A 24,103-nucleotide genomic window follows, 5' to 3' on the forward strand; every position below is an offset into this window, starting at 1 on the left:
CTTAAATTACATTCTGCTAGCCCTGAAGCAGCTGATAATGGAAAAGACATCAAAAGCTATCAATTGTTAGCGTCGACTGAGAGCCAAATAATGGGGTGAAATGTTCAATGTCAGAACTGATCAAGTTTGAAACCACTTCCTGAAAATATGGATTGAATATCAATATACCTTGAAAAAGTTTTACCATATTCATCATTTTCGCAAGGTTGTTTGTTGCTTTTCAAATGAGAAAACATGAACCACTGAGTGCTATGATTGTAATTATTTGCTCACCTTGATGAGCTATCGTCATGGCAATGCGTCTGCATCATCATGGCAATGCGCCTGCATCGTCATGGCAATGCATCTGCAGGTCCGTCCGTCCATCCGTCCTCTGTCTAGCAGCAACAGTTTAAGGCTACTGCTTGCAGGTCCCTAGCTGATTTTTTTTCTTTACCAAACTTGATAATTTGATCGACATTAAGAAGGTCAAATGTCATCTGGAATCATGAGGGATCAAACATTGAAATCACTCATACGGGACATGGTCATAGTTATCATCAGATGATACTGTAGGTAATAAAAGTTGTGATTAATCTTATGGTTAAAGGTTACTTTGGGTCATGAGGGGGGTGAAAACAGTTAAACTCACATAAAAGCCCACTCTTTGTATCATTCATGTTTGATCAAACTTATTATCAGTGATCGGTGATGGGTCGTGAAAGTTTGACTTAATGTGAAGGTCAAAGGTCAGTTGTTGTAAGAACAGAACAAATCACATAAAAGTCTTCATTTCTTAGGCTTTCTGTGTAATGTGATTGACACCTGGCAACAGTGATCAGAAGGTAATAGGTCAGTGATGATGTAGTTAATCTATGGTCAGAGGTCATGTTTGGGCCCCTCCTGGTCATTGAAAATATTACACTCCACAAGACACATGCGTACAGTATAAACTGATCCGAACTTATATCTTACTAGCTCAAGCTTCATCTGTGATAAATTAAGTCTTAAACACAAGCCACCATCAACAGATTCAATGACACCACAGTGACATAATCTTCTGAAAGTGTTGTGGACTAATGTTTTAACCTACACGTAGCATATTGATACCAGATTATTTCATCTTTGTTGACCTAAGTGGTTACACTCACCACAAGAGTCTTATTTCCATAATTTAACTAAATATTTCTATTTCATTATTTGTTTGTCCTGTTAATTGAATAGAAAGTATTCTCTCATTGACATATACGCACAGAAAAAATGGAAATACACCACATTATTATGATTGTTATTATGATTTTATTCTTCATAAATACTCTTTTTTTTGTTTTGTTGAAATTTAAGATACATGGAAAAGTGATGTATGTATTTGACAACAAAAGGTGAGACAACCAATACAAAATCCTTTTCACCCGAGGAAATATAAATATAAGAAGTGAGGTAATCCTGCAATATATTAGTGAGCCCCAACTTCACCGATTGAGCCATTAAGAACATTTCCATGTCTTACCTTTATTTCATATTGTTTTGGCTGAGTTTCGAGACCAAAACAACCAAAAGAAAATCAGGGAGCAACTCTTTCTTTAACAATTAGTGTGCAGTATCAATATTTATAAATTTAAATCATAATAAAATTGTGTAATAGTCACTGTTTCTGTGCAGCCACTGCATATGTACTCTTCTACATTAATGTAGCAATTGAATCATATTGATATATATACTATATTAAATGTGGGGTTTCATTGCAAAGTATTAAACCACATTTAACTCCATCGTGACATAGTGTGAGACGGGAAATATCAAATATTGGCTTATTTCAATACCAGGACACAGGCTTACCCATCGATGATATCAAATATGCCAATCTAACGAGGTTTCAGATTTCTCGGGAGGATGATAAGGGCATCACTAACTCTTTTATCTTTTCTTTGTTTTTTCCCTTCTGCAGAATACTTTCCACACAAAGATTTACACCACTGGCTGTGCGGATATGTTTACAATGTGGATTAATAGGTACCTATATTACATAGCAGGCATTGCTGGGGTCATTGTCTTGGTCGAGGTTAGTCTCCTTTCTATTGCTTAATCCTTTTCATCGTTTTGTTATTCAGATTACCAATATTTGAATCCTCAAAAGGGTCCTTTTGCTAAAAACAAAAGAAGAAGATTGAAGTTTATTACAATCCAGTATAAATATTTTAATTACATATTTATAGATACTAATGCTACCAATATTCTTTCCCCTGATTGTCTCTATAATTAGAGGTGGAAACAGTCTTAAACTCAAAAGTAGCCCCAGTTAGTTTCTTTTTTTGTCTTTATATGTTTGGTTTTTTTGTACGTGTGTATGTATTAAACCTCTTTTAAGTACATACATAGGTCTGTTTTATTCATAACTTAATCCCCAAGAGTTGTGACATCATCTTATGTAATGGTCAAATCTATTTCAGAGCCTCTTTGACCTCTCATGAAGTCCCTCATGTTTACTTTCAATGATCCATTATTCCCAGTTATTTCAGTGGATATGATTGGATAATATGATTATTAACTGTAGCAGATCTTATTAGCATTTTAGTGTGGTCACAGAGTGGTCACTTGTTGCCACGCCTGATACATAAATCTGTCTTCTTTTTGTCGCAGTTGTTTGGATTCTGTTTTGCACATTCCCTCATCAACGACATCAAACGCCAAAAGGCCCGCTGGGCGCATCGATAATTCATTCCAGGATGTTGGTGGATGATGCTACTCAAGGGAGAAGACTGACAGTGCCTTTTGGTCAATATCGTGTAGCATCAGGAAGGAGGTAGTACCTCCTCAACTAACCATAACAGAATTTGTCCAGTTTGTAACATCGTCCAGAAATAAACAGACTTTTTTTACCATTAGGACGTGATAATACTACCACGTAACCTCTCAAAGCACAAAAAGCAAAAAGCAAATATCTCCTTGTTTTAAAATTAGAAGGTCTATCTCAGATAACAACCACAGAACATATGGAGTTTTCCTTTATGCTATCATAAAGATATAAATATATATAAAATTGAGGTAGTACCTCGGCTACCCACCAAAATCATTTTTTTTCCAGTTTGTAACATCATGGAACATTTCAGAACAAAGATCATTTCAGTCGTTACCACACTCAAGAGATTGCTGTCTTGTCAACATATGTAGCTTTTAATTTCTTGATCTTCGTCGACATCGTCAATGTGTAAACTATTCTCGACGAGAGATTAGTGTCTAATACTGCGGGTGATTTGATATAAATCTCACTTGATTCATTAATTGCTTTGACCAGAGTTAAAATGTACAAATAAAGTCTAATCTCCAGGGTTGTCTAACTCAGGCATAAGCAAAAGTAATATCGTATCATATTTTAGTTTGTACATGTTTCATTGTTACCGTGTACCTTCATGGCTGTATGACAACTGTTACAAATTTTCATAACAAGTAATGTTTTTTATCAACTGTTTTTTTCTTATAAAAAAAGAAATCTTTTTTAAACTCAATGGTGTGTGAATGTCCACCAATCTGTGTGTGAATGTCCACCACACTGTTTGAAAACAAGACTCAGGTTTTATTTATCAAACCCAAGAGATTAAAGAGGCTGTAAAGTGAAAGGTTAATCATTTATCCATTTATTGTGTTTTTTGTAGAGGCGTACAAAACGTACTCTACATTTTGTCACTGAAAACTAGCAGGAAATGCGTTTTTCTTCTTGTTGGAACTGATCCCAATGATGTAATGATTTGAGCTATGAAATCCATATCTGAAAACATAGGCATTTGCCTGATGTTTCCATTGAATAATCCAACACTGGCCCTTACACATAATGCAATCATGTAGATACAGACACTGGCGTTACAGCATAAATAACAAGCTGTCTTGGATGTTATTTACTAAAGCCAGCTGGTCTATGAATAAGAGTGAAACAACTAGCCATCTCACTACAGAGAATAACTCGGCAAGGAAGTTCTTGTTATAGGACCTCAGGAAGTGTGACTGAGCCAAACAAATGAAACAAGATAGGGTCTTAATTCCCTTTGGGATGAAGGTTTCCAGTTGAATTAATCTTTTAAGTGGTTTATTCAATAAGTGTGAAGCTAATTGGAATTGATTGTCTCGAAAGTAAAAGTATTCAAATTACTTTAGTTGTAACTTTCAATAAAGTCAAGATATGGCATACTGTGCTAAATTGTGTTTCCATGCAAAGAATGGAAATAGGGTGTATGAATAAAGACAACCGCTATGTAAATGTGTCAGTTCTTTAATAACTAATTATTAGATTAATATCATTTAACAATTTAATTCACTGCACTCAAGCATGAATAAGGCTTGTCTTAAAACATACAGCTACAAGCCTACCTGTGGCTGAGATTTTCACTCAGATATTTGATTATATGCATATGCAATATGCATACTAGCAAATGAATTATCGTTCATTGGATGACGACATGAACCTGAAATGATGTTATAAAATATAACTATTAGCCTTGGGTGATCATAAATTCTTGTATTCAATCAATTGCATAGATTGTGTTCTAATCCTTAGAACATCATGTCATTTGATATTTTGCATAAATTTGCATGTAACGTTGTTCCTAGAAAAGAGATTTTAGGTACTAACTTAAAAATTTTGACAAAATGTTCAGAGAGTACCAATTATTAAGAATTAAGATAGAAAGAGAGAAAAATGATTGCTTGTTTGATTTTCAAACAAAATTAGACTCGGAAAGAAAATGATTTGCTTGATATGCCACTCACAAAGTAAACGACAGGCTTACCTACAGAAGGTCAGAAGGTTGGTGCACTTAACTAGATTGAAGGCGTGTGGGGGATTAATTTACTTAATGGATAAGAAACCAACATTGCTATCTAGACAAGCAGAAACTCAATTAATCTAATAATAGTTTAAAAGACTAAATTATTTGCATAAATTAAATCCACACAGTCAGGTTTACGATGAATGAATATATAATATAAAGTGTAGCCTATTCGCCCTAGTAAGATGTCAACGATTTGTGCTTTGAAAGGTTGGTTTCAGTTCATGCCGAGTTGCTTTCGGCTTATTGTTCACCGAGTAAGGATTTATGATGATTACATTCGATTGGAAATCCTCTCTAAGTATGCCTGGGAAGTTACTTTTGTCCACGGCGTTGACGTAAAATAAGAAGCAGCCGGTTGTGATTGGAACCGGCAAACTTAATAGAAAGTTTAACTCAGCTTTTGGTCATGTTGATTTTATAAGATTCATCCAAATTTTGGATGAAAAAGTTCCCACCATCCAGTGATACTTGCCCATTGGCAGCACTTAATGTAATAAAACCATCAATTGCATTTATGCTAAAATTGGACATATCATTGTATCAAACTTGTAAATAAATATTTATTGATTTAACAATGTATAAATACTTTGATCGCTTTTAAATTTTACTAGAAAGTGCTAAATGATACAAATCATTCAACCTGAGGTAAACTCTCTTTAATGGCAGACAGAATCAACATGTAGATTTTTTTTAATTATATAATTTCACTTGTTTTGTGGTGAAATATGATATTTAGTTATCAGGCAGTGGTATTAAAGCCAACACTTGTGTAGTTTTTTGTGGGAATGCCAATAACAGGTTTTACACCTCACCAGCATTTACCCCAAAATTGCTGAAAATTCTTCAAAAGTATTTTTTACTTTCGGCTCTGAATGTCCAAATGATTCTCAGACATTGAATAGTTATCAATTAGTCACTGGAAGGTCTCAGGGAGGTAAATGCTTTTAAAAAAGTATTTCTGGTGGCTGGAGTTGATTGCTGTATCTTTAGACAAAAAACCATTGTGTCCTTGTTTGTCTTTATATGATTGGTCAATCATTTATCCACAGAGTAAACTGATATCTCTAGTAAAGGATTTTGACAACTAATGTATTAGGGTTCAGGATAAATCAAGAAGATGAAGATGGCCTAAGTAAAGCTTTAAAAGGGCATTTGCCTAGATGACATCAAATACCTACCCCCCTCCCCCTCCCCCCTCCTTTCTGTGACTGGAATAGTTCATTCAAATTAACCATATCTCAAGTTATGGGCAAGATATTGAGTGAGAGGTTTTTAACTAGCAGTGTGGAATATTATTTTATTCAACATAAGTTTCACATTGTTTCTCCATCAGAAAATCCTTTTAAACAGTGCAGTCTAATTATTTGAAATTAGTATCAGTTTACAAGTTATCGTTTACTTTCTAGCATATTTGTGGGCAATACAGTTTATTGTGGAAGACTTTTAATACAGTTGTGTGTTTTTGTTAGATTTTCTTGGCATAATTTTTTTTTTTAAGTGATTCACAATCCTATTCAAATAGAAAATGTAAATAAAAAAATATATAAAAATCATGTCTAATGCAGAATTATTGTAAATGAAGCGAAAAAAAGTACTAAACGAAAAAAAATGTAAAAAATTATTAACAAGAGGCTTTCATTACTTAAAAGTTTCTGTTTTCATCTGTGTTAGTTATCTTACTTTTCTTCCTTTTTACTTTGTTTTATCGATTATATTGAAGGGAAAATATTATATCATACTAATAACAGCAATTATTAATTTAAAATAATTGTGATTGTTTGTTCATTTATTATATTTTATGTTTTAACTTTTTTTTTTCCTATTTACTTTCGTTATCTTGAAGTTTTTTTCTTACATCCACTTGGTTCCCTTACGTATGTGATTTAAGTCTTTGTAGCAATGTGTATTTTCAACTCACATGTGCATTTTAGTGTGGTTGTTGGTTTCAAGTGCTGTTTTGATTTAGATTTCAAGAAAGACGACAAAAATTGGAAAAAAGATGGGTCACATTTTTTTTCTGGTCATGATAGTCAATTTTGATGGTGGTAAGATCCTGCAGAAGAGGCTGCCGTGTATGTTGGATATAGTTCACTTTGTTATCCTTATATTATATACAAAGTAATAAACCTTTATGTTTTCAGAAATAAGATATTTTGACCATCATTATAATGGAACTAACATCACTTCCTTTTCTTTCTTGTTTGGCTAAATGGTTTCTGTCATTGGAAAAGTTGGATCTTAAATACTGCTTTCTGATTTCAGAAAGCAGATTTTTTGCTTGTAAATTGCAATAGAACGGAGATGTATAAACATTGTTAATCCTTTATATTAGTCGGAGGGTTAAAAGTTCACCCATTTTCTGTTCTTTGAATATACATGCCATGTTGGATTAATAATGTGTACTGTTACAAGATCCAATCAAGATTACTACGTAAGTCGAATCCATTCATATGAGGGTAAATGCATTTTCTGCTTGTAATAAAGGGATTTCATTAACTTTGATTGTCCAATAAAATTTTAAGAGAATATTGACCCCAAGAGTTATTTGTATTCTTTCGTGTATCTTGTGAGTGGAATAACTGGCCATTTGGTTGATGGGAGGGAGGGAGGGGTAGCTTGGCATACCAGTTTAGACTCTGGGAACTAGCCCTGATGTGCTGGTTCAGAGGTACCAAAGGCACAGCCATGATGTACTGTGTATTTTACTTGAGGGTAGAAAGTATAAAAAAAAAGCATTGTGTACTGAATAGTAATTAAAACCTTTTAAATTACGGCATTAAATTTACCAAACAAAAAGGGCTTTTCTTATTCTCATTGGTGGGTAGGGAAGTTATGGACATTGTTGAAATTAATATCCCTGTGAAATTGAAGCCCTTCCCTGCCCCATTGTAGCTGCATTACTGAGACCCATGTATTCATTCTCAATAGTCATGTTACATACAGGTTAAAATTGTATTTCAAGCACAGTTTTGATTTTGTGTTATACTTCCCTAAATTTCAAACGAGCTATATTTTATATCAACCAGCTGTAAATCCGATCATTTCACTTTTGTCTTGGCTTTCCATCTAGTATTTGGTTGCTGTGTTCAAGCAGAAGTTTCATCGTAAACACTGGAAACCAACACTGAGATGAAGTTTTGTCACATCAAACTCTGACAATGGTGAAAATTATTGTGCCCTATTTCATCAATATCCTGTTCCTCGTTTCACTGAGTAGTTTCGGACCATCTCCCTCATTTTTCGTTTCGAGTGTAATCGTAGACGTGTATTTTATGTTCACCATCCAGCAGTCGCCTAGAAAGTTCAAATTACTGTACAGCACCACTTCGAACCTGCGCTAGGCAACACGAAACTCAATTGTGACCAGCAATTGTCGTCAGAGATGTATCAATACATTTACGACTAGCATTTTATCGTAGAACATATTACTTCAAATAAGAATTGATAATAAATAAAGGTGGTTTTGAGAGAATTTACCTTAAAGATATAAAAAGTAAGCAATGATACTACTGTATCCTATCCGAATGTTTATTATTGTAAATCATTATTTCCCAATTGGCGTTCGATACGACTCATTGCAATATTATTATGCAACAAAACTCCTAGCCTAACTGTTATCTGTTACTGTCAGATTGGTCGAGGTTACCCTGTTTGGATTTGCGGATTTAGAAGGTCCCGATCCTGAGTATTGTCTCAACTGTACATTTTGGCGAATTGAAATTTCCCATCTTAACGTGTGCTAAAAAATTCTTACATCATGTTTGAAGGTAGTTTTCTTCGTACTTCTCTGGTCTAACGTTAATCTATGTAAGGTACAGGCTAGGCCTAGGGCCTACGGTTAGTAATGTATTATTACGTAACGTTAGAACCAAACAAAGTTGGTAGATTACTAGCAGAGGTGCTTGCCTGCAAGCTTCCGAGGCATACTGCAGTTGTTGAACTCACTGAAGACCTAAGTTATTTTCAATTACAATATCCGTCAGTTTAATATTAAACAGTAACATCACACAGTCCTATCAGTATCACTATATTTTGCAATGTCAGTTATCTAGCCTACTCAAAATCATTTCAGTTTGTTCCCTTGAGCCAAGAACCAGTTTTTGGGTGAAACTTAGATTTAAACTTAGACTTAAAGGTAGTCAGTATAGGCCCAAAATTATAGCATGCTGTAATTTCTAGAAGTTTCGAAATGTACTCTCCAGCAGGTCTTTACTCTCCAATTGTACTCAGACATTTTTAAGGAATGCACAAGATGACTGAATGTCCCAGTGAGGAAAATGTCCTCAAAGGTTGTAATGAAAACAGTTTACGAATTTTGACCAAAGGTGACCATATTTGAACATGTATCATATTTGTGACCAAAACAGCATACCTTTAATAAGGGATAACTTTTTATAGTAATTACTTCTTGATGGAACCAATCCAGCTGCTGTCTTGTTAGAACCAGCCTGTTTTACACTCACTACTTGTTTGGACATAAAATAACAATTGAGCAACTAACAGCCTAGGCCTACATGATCTATCATAGGCCTGTCTAACATTCATACAGTGTTACAACTTACATGCAGGTACGTTATATATATATGATATTGCTCATTTATGATACCTGTTATTACAACTAGACTGACTTAAGCAATTTTGTATTACTATATGAGTGTGATTTGAAGTTATAAAATTTCCAATAATGTATTACAAAGATTTGTGCAGTCTATAGTTTACTTGATTTGTTAATCATCCTTATGACTTCATTATGTTATCATAGAGGCTATAGAGCACCATGAGCTAATGATTACAGTGCTAATTATTTCACAAACATATTAATGTACCCATTTATCTAACAAACCTTAAAAGTTCCCTGCCTTCTCTACACTTAATATCAGATGCTCTTTTACAAAAAATCTCTTCTTCTTCTTCCATCTCAAAAATCTTGCTCTTGCAGGCAGAGATTACATACGTTATATTTCCATTGCTGGTGCTGTTGGTGCTGCAGCATTTATTGGAGTCTGGGGAGCCATGAAGATATGCGGGTCAGGCAAAGTCAACCATAAAATTGATAAACATGAAGCTAAAGTGGTCACCAAGATTGACATTGAAGACCTTGGTGATGTGACTGCATTCTGCAGGTGTTGGCAGTCTGCTAAGGTAATGATGATGCTGACCCCTGCCCCCTCTGAATGACCAGGCATTCTGAATAGATAAATGTGTTGATCTGTAAATGTGCTGGTTTGCGAGCTCATTTCAGGCTCTAATTTGTTATGTCAAAGAAAATATTAAGAATGGCTGTGTTGGCTGGCTTGTTGCCTGGTCATACCTTATCATTCTATTATGGTGACAAAACCATGATTAGACAATTAACTTATTTATACTAGTTAACATAATCACATTGTTCTAAAACTCATCATGCCATTTATTGAGAAAAGAATTCTTTGAAGAAGTCATTCATTTTAAGGATTTGAGTTTTCTTACATGTATAAGATTCAAATGATTAATTAATCCTATTCTCTTCTGTTGTTTGCAGTTTCCTCTCTGCGATGGAACACATAACAAGCACAACAAAGATTGTGGAGACAATGTGGGTCCTCTCTTGATGAACAGAAGAACAGACACATCTTAATGGAGATGACTGGATATGCATGATCTTAAAAGGCAGTATTGCATTGAAAATGTATGTAAATTAGCAACATTTACGTGCTTTCCAGTTCAAAATTTAACCTGTTTAAATGTGAAATGAAAACTAACTTTACAAAACTGGAAATATAAACAAACAATATCGGGTGTCAGGTATTCAGCAATAAAACCTCATGAATTGATCAATAGCATCAATCAATTTCAAATCAGAAATAAGCATAAGTAGGACTTTTAATAGGTGTAGAACTTTGATGGTTAGACAAAGGTGACAGCCAAAGGTCTTCCTTTACATTAGTCGGATACTTCTTAAAGTAACAGGTTGAGGTTATGGAGTCTCAAAGAAATAGCTGGTTAAATTGTAGCCTAGGTGCTTTCTTTTAATTTGGTTACTGAATGATCAATTTTTCAGCTTTAGTATGTCATTCATGGGTATGTACTGATGCGTTCTTACAATACTGCTTGCCATGTGTGTCGTATGTTTCAAATATGCAAACTTTTACTCCTCTTCCAATATCTCTTGCATAGTTCACTGTATTTTCTTAGATTCAATTCTTTGCTGGATGGAATGTTCCATTTCAGTCCTACCGGGTTGTCTTTGACAATTTGTACCTCTTGAGCTTACGATACAACACCTATAAGTTGTATTACCAACCTGCCATAGCCCCCTCCTCAAAATAAAACCTGTGGATTGGATGTCAACTATTTGTGCTGCTACAGAATTACAGTCACGCAATATCTAGATTGAGTAAAGTTCATAAAAGGCATAGAGGGTGCTCAAGCCCTTTGGGCCCGCTCACCCACTAAAATTGTGGGTGAACAAAATTGTTGCACGCCAGATATAAAATGCCCTCAAGGTAACCGGACTAATTTTCTTCTGGTGATGATTTATGTCGATAAATCCATGATACCTTGTCGTGAAATATTTATGAATAATTATGTATTATTTGGATTTCATTCTTCCTATCATCTTGTGGAGTACATAAAATATTATGAACAAAATGTATTACTTGTTGGAGCAAACTCCTCATGCTGTAGTTATTATCATGTAGTAATTTGCATGTGGTACGGCCAGGTGTTCAAGAACATGAGTAAGTAGTCAGTGACCTTTGAGAGGTGAAGGGAAGGTGCAAAAAAAACTGCTTCTGTTTATTAAATGACTCAAGTTAACTCTGTAGATGAAAGTGACTTGTGATAAAATGCAATGAAATTGTTACAAAGTTTGATATGTGTTCTTTTGTTTTTATAAATATTTATTTCTTTTGCATACTACAGTTACTTGACTTGGGATAGAAAACAAAAGTAAAAAGTTCAGACTTGTTTCAAAAATTTTCCAAAAATATTTATTTGCACAATGCCATCAGAAAACATACAATTTAACACTTAGTGAAACTGTCTATTTAGAATGATGCACACATTTAATCATACAAAACTATCAAAATGGGGTCACATCACAGATATTGGGCCCTCTTCTGACACCATAATTTACTTCAAGAATATAAAATATGTCCCACAAAATTTGATTTTATCAAGTACTTGCAAAAATTTTACAAAGTTTACGACCAGACCTTTCAGTGTTCCTGCTGCTGCCTCATCTTACCAGTAAAGGACCTCGGTATGGTATCACAGGATTATAAGGAATTCAACATAAACTGACCTTAGTGTCATGTTAGTGTCTGAATGTCACCTGGGTTTAAGGCAAGAACTCAAAGTTGAGGCAAGTCTTAACCAGATTTCAGTGGACGGATTCTGATTGATTTTTTGATGTGACGGGAATGTCTCATGGGCTTCAGCAGGAGTGCAAGACCTGAGATGAGCCTCTGGATTTCAGTGAAAGCTTTCTTATCAACACTCTGCTTTAAAAATGTCTGAATATCACCTGGGTTTAAGCTCAACTGTCTTTTTTAGAAGAAATACTATTTTCCTCTGCAAAAATCAGTAAAATATTACAGGGAACGACAAACAGTTTCGGCTGGATAGCAATGATGACATTATCCACTCTGCTATTGTTTCATGAACAAACTACCACCAAATATGAAAATTCTTATATCATTGCCATAACAATCTGCTATGAGGGATGAAGTTTTGATCTCAAAGCTGCAGAAAATCTCCAGCACTTTTGTTTAATTAATCTGCTTCCGGATGTGGAACTCTCTTTAGATGTCTATTTAAATGGGATTTACGAATAAAAGATTTGGTACAAAGTTTGCACTTGAAAGGTCTCTCTCCCGTGTGTGACCTCTCGTGAATCTTCCGAGCACTCTCATATGCGCATAGTCTTGGGCAATATGAACATTTGTGAGAATGCGCAACCCTATGGTACTCAATGTGTGACCAAAGGCGTTGTTTTGTTGCAAACGAACTTGGGCAGAAACAGCATGTATGTTTATTCTTCAGCTGACTTTCCTTAGGAGTGTTCTGACTGATGGAAGATGATTTAGTTTTGTCAGCTGTTAGACTTGGCATTTTGTCTTTCTCTGAATTGGACGACAGAGTCGAGTCAAGCAACTCTGCCGTATCTGTGCCAGATGAGGCGCTACTGCCACTAGCAGATCTACCACTGGTTTCCGTAGCAACAGCTGAGCTTGGGACAGTAAGATTGTCACAAACAGTTGACGTCTCATTTCTGGAAGTACTAGCCAGTTGTCTAGCGTGTACCTTTGTTTTGTGGTACCTTGCATCTCTCGCCATAGAGAAAGCTTTATCGCAGATCCGACAATTAAACGGCTTCTCACCAGTATGAGTTCTCTCATGCTTGATCCAATCTCTCTTTACGGAAAGTAATTTCCCACAAAAAGAACACCTATATTTCTTCTTCTTTGCACTGCTCTTCTGCTTCCCCTTCCTCCTGTTTGTAGTATGTACCTTTGTGTGATTCAGAAAGCTACCTCTTGTCTTGAATGTGCTATGACATAAACGACACCAAAATTTATCCTGTTTTACCTCCGCCCTGTGCGATCTCTCATGCTTCTGTAGATCATTGTAGCATTTGTACACTCTATCGCAATAACCACAATTGTGCTTCGTTTTAGCGTGCATCTGCGGACAACTGACGAGATTTTGATTTTGATCACTATGACCCAGAGGTTTCTGTGAGGAATCGCCGTGGTTCATCTTCGCAGCAAGATCTATGCTGTGTGTTCGTTCATGGTCTGCCAGGAGATCTTCATCAACAAAATTCTCAACACACTGCTGACATGGAAAGGGCTTTCTAGTGGGCAAAGTGTCCTCTGCGTTTGGACACTCCTTCTTGTTAGCATTCTCTCTTTGTACTGCCAGTGTCTTTCGGGATTTACCCGTTGGCCTTCCTCTTGTTATGTTCTTCTGAAAGCTACTGCTGACACCCATACTATCTTTTGCTAATTTCTCTGGCATGGATTTTAATGCTCCTTGTGGTGTTGAATCAGTATCTTTGGAAGAAAAGAAGGAAAAACGTACTCTTATTATGTAAATATGATTAAAAGAGAAAAACAGAAAGTATTCCAATTATCAGAGCACCCTTAGGAAGGGGAGGATGTGGGGAGGGGGTGGGAAGGGGTAAGAGAAGGTCAAACAGTGGAATATCCTATCCCATTAGCTGGCTGTTTCTGCAGGCTTTCCAACCGGAATTAGAACATCAATGATGTTATAGCCCAGTTGTCTTTTGCAACATGACCTGTTTAATCTGTTTCAAACAAAGATAACATTTCAGTTTTATAGCCTGTTTGGTTAAGAAAACAAAGATTAGATTTTGGATAAGTTCTGCTTTGATCAGACATAACCTTGACTTCATTTCCCACTTTTCAAATATTTCAGATATGCTGGACTGCATGCATTTGGAGATGGCACAGTAAAAATGTCCTTAGACTTTTGGTCATGGAAAACTTTGTGTCATTCAAGAGTGATACCTCCAGCCAAGAATACAAGAAGGGAGACCACCCTTGTCAGTGAGGCTGCAGGGAGAGGAGGTGGGGGAGGAGGGTACTTAGTTTGGAAAGCAATTAGGCTTACTGTACTATGCTGTAGTCGTAATTGCTAAAAGATCTGACTGTATGTAGGCTAAGGTCCTTCTGTTTTTCTCTATGTAACTGTGTTGCATGTTGATAGAGTCACGACTCTACTAACAGTGCTCAACTCCAATATTTTAGGAGTCACCAAAGTGTAGACAATTGATATGGATACGTAATATGAATGCACTCTTCCATAAAAAGTATAAAAAAGTCACAAACGTACTACAAGATGTGCCCTTCATTACTACTACTGTAAATGGTTGATACTTTCTGAAGACTTTCTCTAGTCCAAAGATGAAAGTAGCTGGTGTTATTCCTCAACGAGTAAACAACTGAATAACAGCTCTGACTCTTAAATGCAAGGATGGCTAGGTTTGTAACAGCAGTGTGGTAGGTCTATGCTAACTGTGAATGTTTGCTCTGAAAATGAATGTTTGACTTTACACATCTGCGGTGAAATCTTAATATGATACACTGTATGATTAAGTCTGTTTGATGGCCAGATCAACTATGCAAAAATGCAAATAAAAGCAGCTGATTGTAACTATTGTTACCAAGCAAATAACTGACCTATAATGGGGGCTTTGTCACTGAAATTTTTGTCATCCTTGACTGTCGTTGAATCTGATTGGTTATCTGTGGAGTCAGCAAGATTACCATGACAACCACTGGATATTGTTGTTAACAGCTGCAGTTCTGTCTCCAGAGGTTCAGACTTCGAGGTGTTGTGTTTTTCATCGGATGTTCTTCCATATTCTTGCTCTCCACTTTGCTCTTGGGTGATGAGTTTCAGAGGTTCCTTGTCCCCTCTTACACTTTCCAGCTCTCTCAGCCCTTTGGCCTTGGAAGACATCTCCTCTAAAGAATCGGCTCTGTTATCTTCATCTTCTTTGTCTGAGCTATCTGCAGCTACACCAGTTGCCAAAGGTGAATTGACATCTGTAAATTCATTATCATTCATGGAAGGTTCCTCTGCACACCAACCGTCATCAGACTGCCATTGATACTGGGAAACCATGGGCGACATATCACCAATGTCACCAACTTGTGGTGCGGACGTGGTCTTGTCTTCATCACTAGACGCTAGTATCCACATTTTATCTTCGTCATTTGGGGGCAGGCTAGCAGTTGTCATTGACATCTGCAGATCTTCATCAGCGCCCAAGAGATCTCCGCCACTTACATCCATCTGCTCCCTAGGGTTAGAATCTTTCTCAGTTACAGAGTTCTCCTCAGGTGGAATGAGAGGATCAAAATGCCCCTCGTTGTTCACCCTAGTACCAGAGCTATCCCATGAACCTTGCTTTAACCTAGTCACCTTCACTCTAGGAATGTTGACAGTCAGAATATTTCCATCGGATGATGAAACTCCTTGAGAGGTAGTCACTGTTCTCTTTTTACCTACTTCATGGGTCTGTATGAAATTCTTGTAATATTCATTCCAGGAATTGTTGTTAGCATCTCCAGTCTGCTCATTCTTGACAGAGGTTACAGGTTGCTCTTTGAGTAGTTTGTTGTTCCCTTGTCTCTGAGAATCCTCTGCAGTGCTGTCATTATGACATATTGATGGACTTTCTGTAAAAGACACAAAATTATTTCTCTCTGTTACTTATTAAAACCCAGGCATTCAAACTGGGCGACGTGCGGTGACGGTTACCAAAAATGTTTTGAAAGGTTGCCAAAAACATGTACAAGAAAATAATAAACACTTTCATTCTTTGTAGAAAAAAGTGGACAAATCTTGGAACTCCCATAAAAAGTTGCAAAATATATACACTAAGCACCTAAAATTACGTAAACAAAATTCTCAGATGTGAAGGGGATACCGCTTTCCTGTAGACCCCTTCTCCAAAAGATAATTAAGGTTAAAAGTGTGGTCAACAAGCCAAAAAAGTTTGGATGCCAGGGACCTAAAGGGCCTACCAGATCATAACCAAAGTGAAATGGAGAATTTTCAAAACATTGGCTGCCTCACATTCTACCTTTTTCTTTGTGCCGCAGCTCAAAAACGGCAATTTTGCTTCGAAATAGCTGCAATTTAGAGGCAGTCACTCAATCTTTACAGAAGAGATAAGGTCTGTTCCTTACTCCACCCACCACAGTGGCACAAGGTGCTTACTCCACCACAGTAGCACGTAAAATCATCATTGGGTTCAAGCAATAATCTACCAAGGTTTTGCTAACAAAGCAACCCATAACATGTGTTCGGACACAACACTGTCTGTTCATCTTCTGGCTCTAAAATGTGTAAATGGTCAGTACCTCGCAGAAGAGCACATATTTCTCAGGTTAAGCCCCTGATTTCTTAGCTCTTTAAAAACTTGTGAGTAAGCAAGTTCAAACTTGCAAGTAAACAAGTTCAAACATATGTTTAGTCTCTTAAAACACTATTATGTCGCTTCTCTTTTAGCAAAAAAAGATTTCACTGAAATTCTTCATATCCAGAGAATCAATGAAGTGAGATCAAGAAGAAATTGCTAACTTTTATATTAACATTAGTAAAAGAATAACACAAACAGATTGTTTTTAATGTTTTTAAACCAAATGAGAAATGCACAGAGAAAAATTTTTTCAAGTAAATAATCACCTGAAGAACTTACCATGGTACGGTTGTGGGCTCTGAACCGTAGAATAACCAGTGATGTAAACAATTCCTGTAAAACACCAAGAGAGAAGAAAAAAACTTTACAAGTGAAAACCACCAACCAAACAAATTTCAAATATTTGTTATTGTACAGGACAATGGACTGAATGAAGGTCAAAGAAAATTTATGAAGTGCTTGTAAAACCATTTGTAACTTTTTTAAGTGCTTCTCTGAATATGAGGGCAGTATTGTGAAATAGTTGTAACTAACCGAAGTTTAAATAGTCAATCTGGCATGCAGGGTCACCTCACAGGATTCACTTGAACAAACACATTGGCTTATTTTTTTTTGTCATTTTGATACTGTGGAATATTGTTATACATTTCAAACAGATAATCAAAGTATTGGCCAAGTTTTGCATATATTAAGAGCTGATAAACCCATAGAGCAAAATCAGCAATTCTCTTCACAGAGGGCTTAAGAGGTGAGGTGAGTTGATGTGGTTGTCAGGGAAGGATATTTTGCACCGTTCCAATTTGCATTTAATGAATCTGGTGGGTTTTTTTTTCCATTTGGTAAATGGTCAATTTTAAGTGCACACAGTATTCTTACTAAAGTTGCTATGTAGTAGCCCTGACATGTTATATTTGGGATAGACAAAGATGACTAGTAAAATTTTGGTTAATTAACTACCAGTCCTTACCAGTCAACCATTCTCTTCAATGCAGAAAAACATTTAACAGAATAATAAAAACAGGTTTTGAAGAGGTGAAATGCCTGGTCATTGGAGTGTCAATTTTTCTGAATATGTTACAATGCCTGAACTATTGAAACTGGTTGAACGGTAAATGCTGCTTTTCTTTTTACCTCCAAGTGCTGTTCTTTACACGATCATGCTAACTACACAGAATATATCAGTGTACCTTTGAAGCTACTTCATAAATATCCCACAAATATATGGTCAAGAAACACATGATCGGGCCGAAGAGAACAAGGTACAATGGATATCAAGTATAATTGATGTGTAATGATCTACCCTCTCATCCCGCGGGTACCCTACCCCCTACCCAACCCCAACTTTATTTTCTACGTCCACGATGAGTTCAGATGTGGCGTAGTACAGCCAGTGGAGTAGCCAGCATTCTATTGTTAGGGGGGCAAGATTTTTCATAAGGGGGGCAACCTTGTGATGGTTGATGGTAGGAATTACCAAGAAATATATGTATTAATGGGCACCTCGTCAGCACAAATACACATCCCATGGTTCCAAGGAACCCTATGTGGGTATGATGAAGGCCCAAAATGTGTAATATCTTGGAATGATTACCAAGTTCTGACCTTATATGAAGTATGAACATGAGCCCTGAGGTATGAATACTTGTGATTAGAACTCGAAAAAAGAAAAAAAAAGAAGTATTTTGAATACATCACTTGATTTCATTTGGGGGGGGGGGGCAAGACTGTAGCACAAAGCAAATTTGGGGGCAAACCCCCCTGGCCCCCCTCTGGCTACCACACTGGGTACAGCTAAACAGCAAAGTACTCACCTGTTCCTTCCACCATGAATGTCACTGCCTCGGTAAGCTGTAAGTCCAATTTCTGCTGAAGTACAGAACCTTTCTCCAAAGTACACAGTAAATGTTCTTCACCCTTGATTAGAACAATTAGACTGGCAGAGGGGTTTAATTCTCCTGCAGACACAAACAACAGCAAACAATTACATTAGCATAAAAACAGATCAAATGATTAAACCTACAACAGCGACCAACAAAGGCAAAGCTCAAATTTAACGTGGAAAAATCAAACCTGCACCAATGTACCTTTCTACTTGTAGTTTATGTTTTCAATATGAAAACCTTTTAACATAGAAACATATTGAACAACATATGATTTTCACTTCATTTTCTCAAAGTTATTTTAATTTTTTCACAATTAAGCAGTCTTTATTTCAACTGTTAACCTACCTTATAGTGGTCTCCTGTAACACTTATAGCCAAAACATAAATCCTGCCATGTCATTTGGGAATCTGACTTGCTTTAATGCTGGATTCTGGCTAATTTGGCACAATTTGATGGTTAGAGAATATGTACCTTTAAAATTTTGTGTCCCACAAATTGTTTGTAATGAATATCCTGATTAAAAATTTGCTAAGCAGGAGTAGCCACATAGGTACTAAAGTTAGACCATGGAGTTAGAAGAGACTCCATAGTTAAACTGAGGGGGTGTCCACTTATGCGAATTTTTCACAGCTTGGTCATAGTGAGACAATAAGACCCTTTGCAAAAATGCAGCTTAAATATTTGCCTCATTCTGGGTTTATAGTAGAGGCTACATTTGGAATACTGCACATGCAGCATCCTTGGCAAGGTGAGCAATAGTAATGTCAGCTAAATGGACTCTTGGACTTCCAATCGGATGAGGAAAAAGATCTGGGAGTGTATGTGAATTGTTCGATGAAATTCAGCAGGCAATGCGCCGAAGCGACGAAAAAAGCCAATAAAGTGGTGGGCATTATTAAACTGAACTTCACTATTAAACTTTGATCGAAAAGTGTTATTGAATCTGTACAAGTCTCTTGTGAGGCCCCACCTGGACTACTGTATACCTGTATGGAAGCCATACTTGAAGAAAGACATTGGCTTATTGGAAGGTGTTCAGTGTAGAATGACAAAATTAATATCAGGCATGAGGGACAAATCCTATGGGGAAAGAATTAAAGCATTGGGCCTGATCAAGATAGAGCAACGTCATATTCGCCGGGATCTCATAACATTTTATAATATGACACAAGGAAAGTTACCCATCAGTATAGAAAACCATGTGGAGTTTGTAAAGGACAGCAGAACCAGGGGAAATTCCAAGAAGATTCGACCGAAAAAGAGCGAGATTTGGAAGTTAGAAGAAATTCCTACTTTAACAGAATCTGGAAAACGTGGAACAAATTGCCAGAAGATATACAGTAGTTACAGCCCGAACACTGAACACATTCAAGAACGGACTTAGGAAATGTGGGATCTTTAAGGGTCATTAAACCTCCTATCCCGAAAGCACCATTCTCTCAAGAGCCTTATCCGAGACGACACGAGAGGGTGGCCATCCAGGTTAATCCTTACCATTATTTTTCCTTTGTCTACAGTCTAAGGATGCCAGGGTAAGGTACTCTTCACAGTCCACCGTCTTAGTCCACACCTCTCCAGGCTTCAAAGTAATTCCTAGAAAACAAAAAAGGTTGAGAACTTACACCAAGGGCATAGGAACCGGGGGGGGGGGGCTGGAAAATAGTGAAAAATATGGAGGGGCGGAAGTATCATTCCGCCCCCCCCCCCCCCGCTTCGCAAGTCAGAAAACCCCTTTTTCATTTCCAAATGACAAAAAAATCTCATTTGGAGCACCAAATTGCATCTAAGGCCAGGTCAAAATGCAAAAGTTTTTACAAAATGGAGTGGGTGTTGAAGTGTGCTACATTGCACCACATTGCATCTGAGGCCACCTGGAAATGCCAAAAAATTCCAAAGGGGAGGGGGACACCCCCTCCCCTTAGACCCCTCCCCCAGGTCAGTCTTCAGCCCCCCACTCAAAAGTACCTTCCTACACCACTGACTTACACAGCTATCTATCCTTCTATAAAAATGCTTGGTTTTGTCTCTCTGGCTATCTATCCTTCTATAAAAATGCTTGGTTTTGTCTCTCTGGCTTTCTTTTTGGTCAAACTATAGGCACAAAATTTATAAGTTTGATATACAGACCTTTAGAAAACCAGAGCTAATTAGTCAAGGTGGTAATAAAAGTGACTGGACTATTAAGTCTAGAACACAGACAATTAGGTCAGTTCTGCATATAACACATGATTCAATGCCAGGGCAAACATCCCATTTTTACGGCCTCAGTTGACATGCAGTTTCTCAAGGACAAGTGGGGTTGAATATCATGCAAAGATGCTCTGTACTTAAAGGAATAACGAAGGCATTGATCAAAGACAATTTATATTATTCAGTAACCTCAAATCTTTCTTAATATTCTATTTTTAAAAGAAAAGTCCAGGTCAAAATTTCTTTTTAATATGTTAAAGGGGAACATAATCTAAGCATTCTGGTGAAATTTGCATTCAATTCCTATGTACCGTTTTTGAGATATTGACAGTTGGAAGTTGCCACCTTTGGTACCAATGGTAAATTTGGAGCAAACAGGCATGACATCATTGTTGCACACTGATAAATAATGTTTTTTTTTCCTTTAAAATTTACTTCTAATTATACTCCACAATCGGATGCATCTATAGTATGAATGTACTATAGGTAATGGTATTTTATAATCTTCACATCCCCTTTAGACAAACTAGTAACCCTATCCAATCCAAGGTCAAATCAATAGACTGAAAAATATAGAAAAACAAAACATTTTTGGCAGTGTGCAACTATGACATTACACCGGTTTGCTTCAAGTTCACTTTTGGTAGTATATCAGATAACTTCAACTCAAGTGAACTGCTTCTTGTTTGACTGAATACACTCGCTTTGAAAATTGGCTCCAAAGCCCTCACCACAGTACACAGTAAGACGGCATTGATTACGTGATATGCTTGAAATTCCATATTGATTTATTTTGATATTGATTCATATTGATCCGATTTATGGAGAAAGTGCTACTGCCCGATTGAGTTGTTCCTCCCGTATGTCATCAATATGAAATTTTAAGCGTATTATGTAATCAATGGCGGGTTACTATGTATTGTATTGTGGTTAGGTCTTAGGATCCAATACAATAAATTGTCTTTGATCCCTGCCTTTGTTATTCCTTTAATATGAAGTAAACAGAACATGTTTTCTTTGAGTTATTATAATTTATAATAATGGATTGCCATTAATGTTTAGGCTTGCACAGAGTAACCGACGTCAATGTAGCTCTACAACAGCTTTCCAGACATGTTGCATATTTTAAAGGTGAATATTTTGAAGACCAGAATAGCTATAGAAACTTAGTAGCACTCGTTTCTTTAATTGTTTTCATTTGATTTTGACATATCAATACAAACATTGTGCCTTTAAAGAAATAGAAATAGGAAAGTTGCATATTATAACTTTGCCAATGTGGGTGGAGTATGATATAACATGCAAATTATGACAATGGTAACAAAAAATGAAAGGAACCTGTTTGAAGCTGCCCATGGCAACACCAGCAAAAGCATGTGACATTATCAGTCAATTAACAGTCATGTTTCCTTCCTAAGCTGGGTTATAAAAACAAAGGATTATCCAATGTCCTCCAAACACCAAACTATTATTCTTACAGCTACTGTAGTAGGTAGTTATGCTACCAAGCTTGTCCCAAATAGGTCAAAAATGAAATATGCTCATGTGCATAATAATTGAGGGTCCGGTTGTTTACTTAAAGGAGCCCGTACTTACCCCAAATCATCGTATTTCATTCAGGAAGTTGAGATTAAAGGTCAACAATTCTTTCAAGTTAGTATCCTGAAAGAATGTAAAAAGACTACTATTATAATATGATAATTGAAATAATTTAGTAAAAGAAGTACAGGAAGCTGCTTTTTTTAAATTCATAGCTATCGGCTACACCTGTGGCTAATGGAACTAATGCAATGCTGGGTCACAAGCACCATAAGTGGTGCTAGGTTGTGATGCCAAAGGCACCGATTTCCTCTTGGTTACAAAGGGTGCCAGTATCTTCACAGATGCCAAACGCACTGCTCCTTTCAAAACCTCATTGTCGCTGCTCAGATCATGAAGTCCGTACCAATTGATGCCATAGTCCGCTACAAGTACAATATAGGAGTAACAATCCTTTGTTATGTGTAACGTATGGTCAGGGGTAACATAACCTACATAGGCCTAGTACAGTTGTGCCTAGCTTTACGATTGTATTGTACAAGCCGGTGAGTACTTTAACTCATAATTTCAGTTATATATGCTACCTAACCTATGCTAAATTAGCTTTAGGTATTTATTGCTTTGGGGCCACTTTTTACCGAGTAAGGATCCGTCGATAACACGAAAAACAGACAAAAGTTAAATGGTACTAATTTAGCATCAATGACCGGAAGTATCAAGACGTCTATTGAACCCTAGCCGTGTTATCCTAACCCTGCCATATTGTAAACAATGTAGCCTAAGTGGTATACCTACTTCCGGGCACTGACTCTACCAGCATAACTGGCGACAGCGAAGTTGCCTTTCGACTGTCACATTCAAGTTGCAAATTGTCGTGACAAAAGTTGTAGGTACACTTGCACCCCCAGAGATGTAAAATAATCGTTGCAACTAAATATGATAGACGGGTCCACGGGGAGGTTCAGTCACAGAATCTCTTTTTACGCAGCACCATAACCAATGCTTGAATTTTTGTTGGGCAATCTGTCAGCTGTCACAGAAAGGTCGCCATTTTGGACAAAAATAATATTGTCTTTATTATGCAAATTTTACTGCCGTATAATGACTTCAAGAAAAATCGCAGTCATTATGCGGCAATATTTACAGTCAAATAATGACCTAGAAAGCAAAAACTAATTATGCGGCAATATTATTTTGGCGTTCCATTATTCCATTGGGATAACGCATATTGTTGCGCCCACTTCAGTTTTAACACTAGTAAATGTCAGTCACAAGTGTAACTTCCCGGAGAGTTTAATTCCTTGATCCAATTCAAATTTTTCATTTTATACTTAAATAGCTAAGTGAAAGGAAATTGTATGAGGGTTCAGACAGTTAAGGCCTTCTTGAACTTTGAGCGGTGACCGTTATTTTATTTTCTTGCCTGTTTCTTCTTTACTTTTTTATATGTACATGTGGAGGGGAGGGGGTGGGTCCTGGTGGATGAGACAGCGAGGTTATTAAGGTTAGGGAGGTACATTCAATTTCGATCCCAATTACTCAACCAGATCAATGTCTCGTCTACCCCTCCCAACTTAGCCCCGCACCTAATGGGCCATGTTTCCCCGTTCCTATTGGAATGACCCTCCACCATCATTGCTTGTAAGTTGTAGGTAGATATAGTACAATCTATAGTCTACCGACGTATATGTTCATGGTGGGTTCCTTCAAGAGCGCGTCTCCGAAATTTGATTAACAGTACTTGCCTAATGCT

General features: G+C 36.8%; 3 protein-coding genes across 8 annotated transcripts in view; 2 read left to right on the top strand and 1 right to left on the bottom strand.

Moving 5' to 3' along the window:
• LOC139968617 (tetraspanin-17-like) overlaps positions 1–7,334 on the top strand; it is a 43,719-nt gene extending 36,385 nt beyond the window's left edge. For both annotated transcript variants that reach the window (XM_071972793.1, XM_071972794.1), the window contains exons 9-10: positions 1,928–2,041; positions 2,620–7,334. In XM_071972793.1, the coding sequence (XP_071828894.1) occupies positions 1,928–2,041; positions 2,620–2,694 (189 nt within the window). In that variant the 3' untranslated portion in view covers positions 2,695–7,334. The remainder of the gene's footprint in view (positions 1–1,927; positions 2,042–2,619) is intronic.
• Positions 7,335–8,375: 1,041 nt separating this feature from the next.
• LOC139968618 (CDGSH iron-sulfur domain-containing protein 2 homolog B-like) lies at positions 8,376–11,650 on the top strand. Its single transcript, XM_071972795.1, has 3 exons — positions 8,376–8,569; positions 9,742–9,944; positions 10,321–11,650. Exons 1-3 carry the CDS (start codon positions 8,560–8,562, stop codon positions 10,414–10,416), a joined length of 309 nt encoding a protein of 102 aa, XP_071828896.1. The 5' UTR covers positions 8,376–8,559; the 3' UTR covers positions 10,417–11,650.
• On the bottom strand, positions 10,953–24,002 carry LOC139968613 (uncharacterized). 5 transcript variants are annotated; one of them, XM_071972785.1, is made up of 7 exons: positions 23,146–24,002; positions 22,408–22,473; positions 20,116–20,214; positions 18,549–18,692; positions 17,017–17,070; positions 14,987–15,991; positions 10,953–13,837 (listed from the first exon to the last, which is right to left on the bottom strand). In XM_071972785.1, the coding sequence occupies exons 2-7, from the start codon at positions 22,415–22,417 to the stop codon at positions 12,555–12,557; spliced, it is 2,595 nt and encodes an 864-aa protein (XP_071828886.1). In that variant the 5' UTR covers positions 22,418–22,473; positions 23,146–24,002; the 3' UTR covers positions 10,953–12,554. The 5 variants fall into 5 exon arrangements, with proteins under 5 accessions (XP_071828886.1, XP_071828888.1, XP_071828885.1 ...); XM_071972787.1 differs by having other exon boundaries at positions 23,142–24,002; XM_071972784.1 differs by lacking the exon at positions 23,146–24,002 and adding an exon at positions 22,989–23,133.
• Between the last annotated feature and the right edge of the window lie 101 nt (positions 24,003–24,103).

Source organism: Apostichopus japonicus, chromosome 6 (assembly GCF_037975245.1).
Source record: "Apostichopus japonicus isolate 1M-3 chromosome 6, ASM3797524v1, whole genome shotgun sequence".
Classification (NCBI taxonomy): Eukaryota; Metazoa; Echinodermata; class Holothuroidea; order Aspidochirotida; family Stichopodidae; genus Apostichopus; species Apostichopus japonicus.

Excerpts from the sequence above, each read along its gene's own strand:
- LOC139968618 (XM_071972795.1), top strand. Across the intron at positions 9,945-10,320 it reads GGTGTTGGCAGTCTGCTAAG|TTTCCTCTCTGCGATGGAAC; the intron begins GTAATGATGATG and ends TGTTGTTTGCAG.
- LOC139968613 (XM_071972785.1), bottom strand. Across the intron at positions 17,071-18,548 it reads ATTCATGGTGGAAGGAACAG|GAATTGTTTACATCACTGGT; the intron begins GTGAGTACTTTG and ends GGTGTTTTACAG. Across the intron at positions 15,992-17,016 it reads GAGCCCACAACCGTACCATG|AAAGTCCATCAATATGTCAT; the intron begins GTAAGTTCTTCA and ends TGTCTTTTACAG.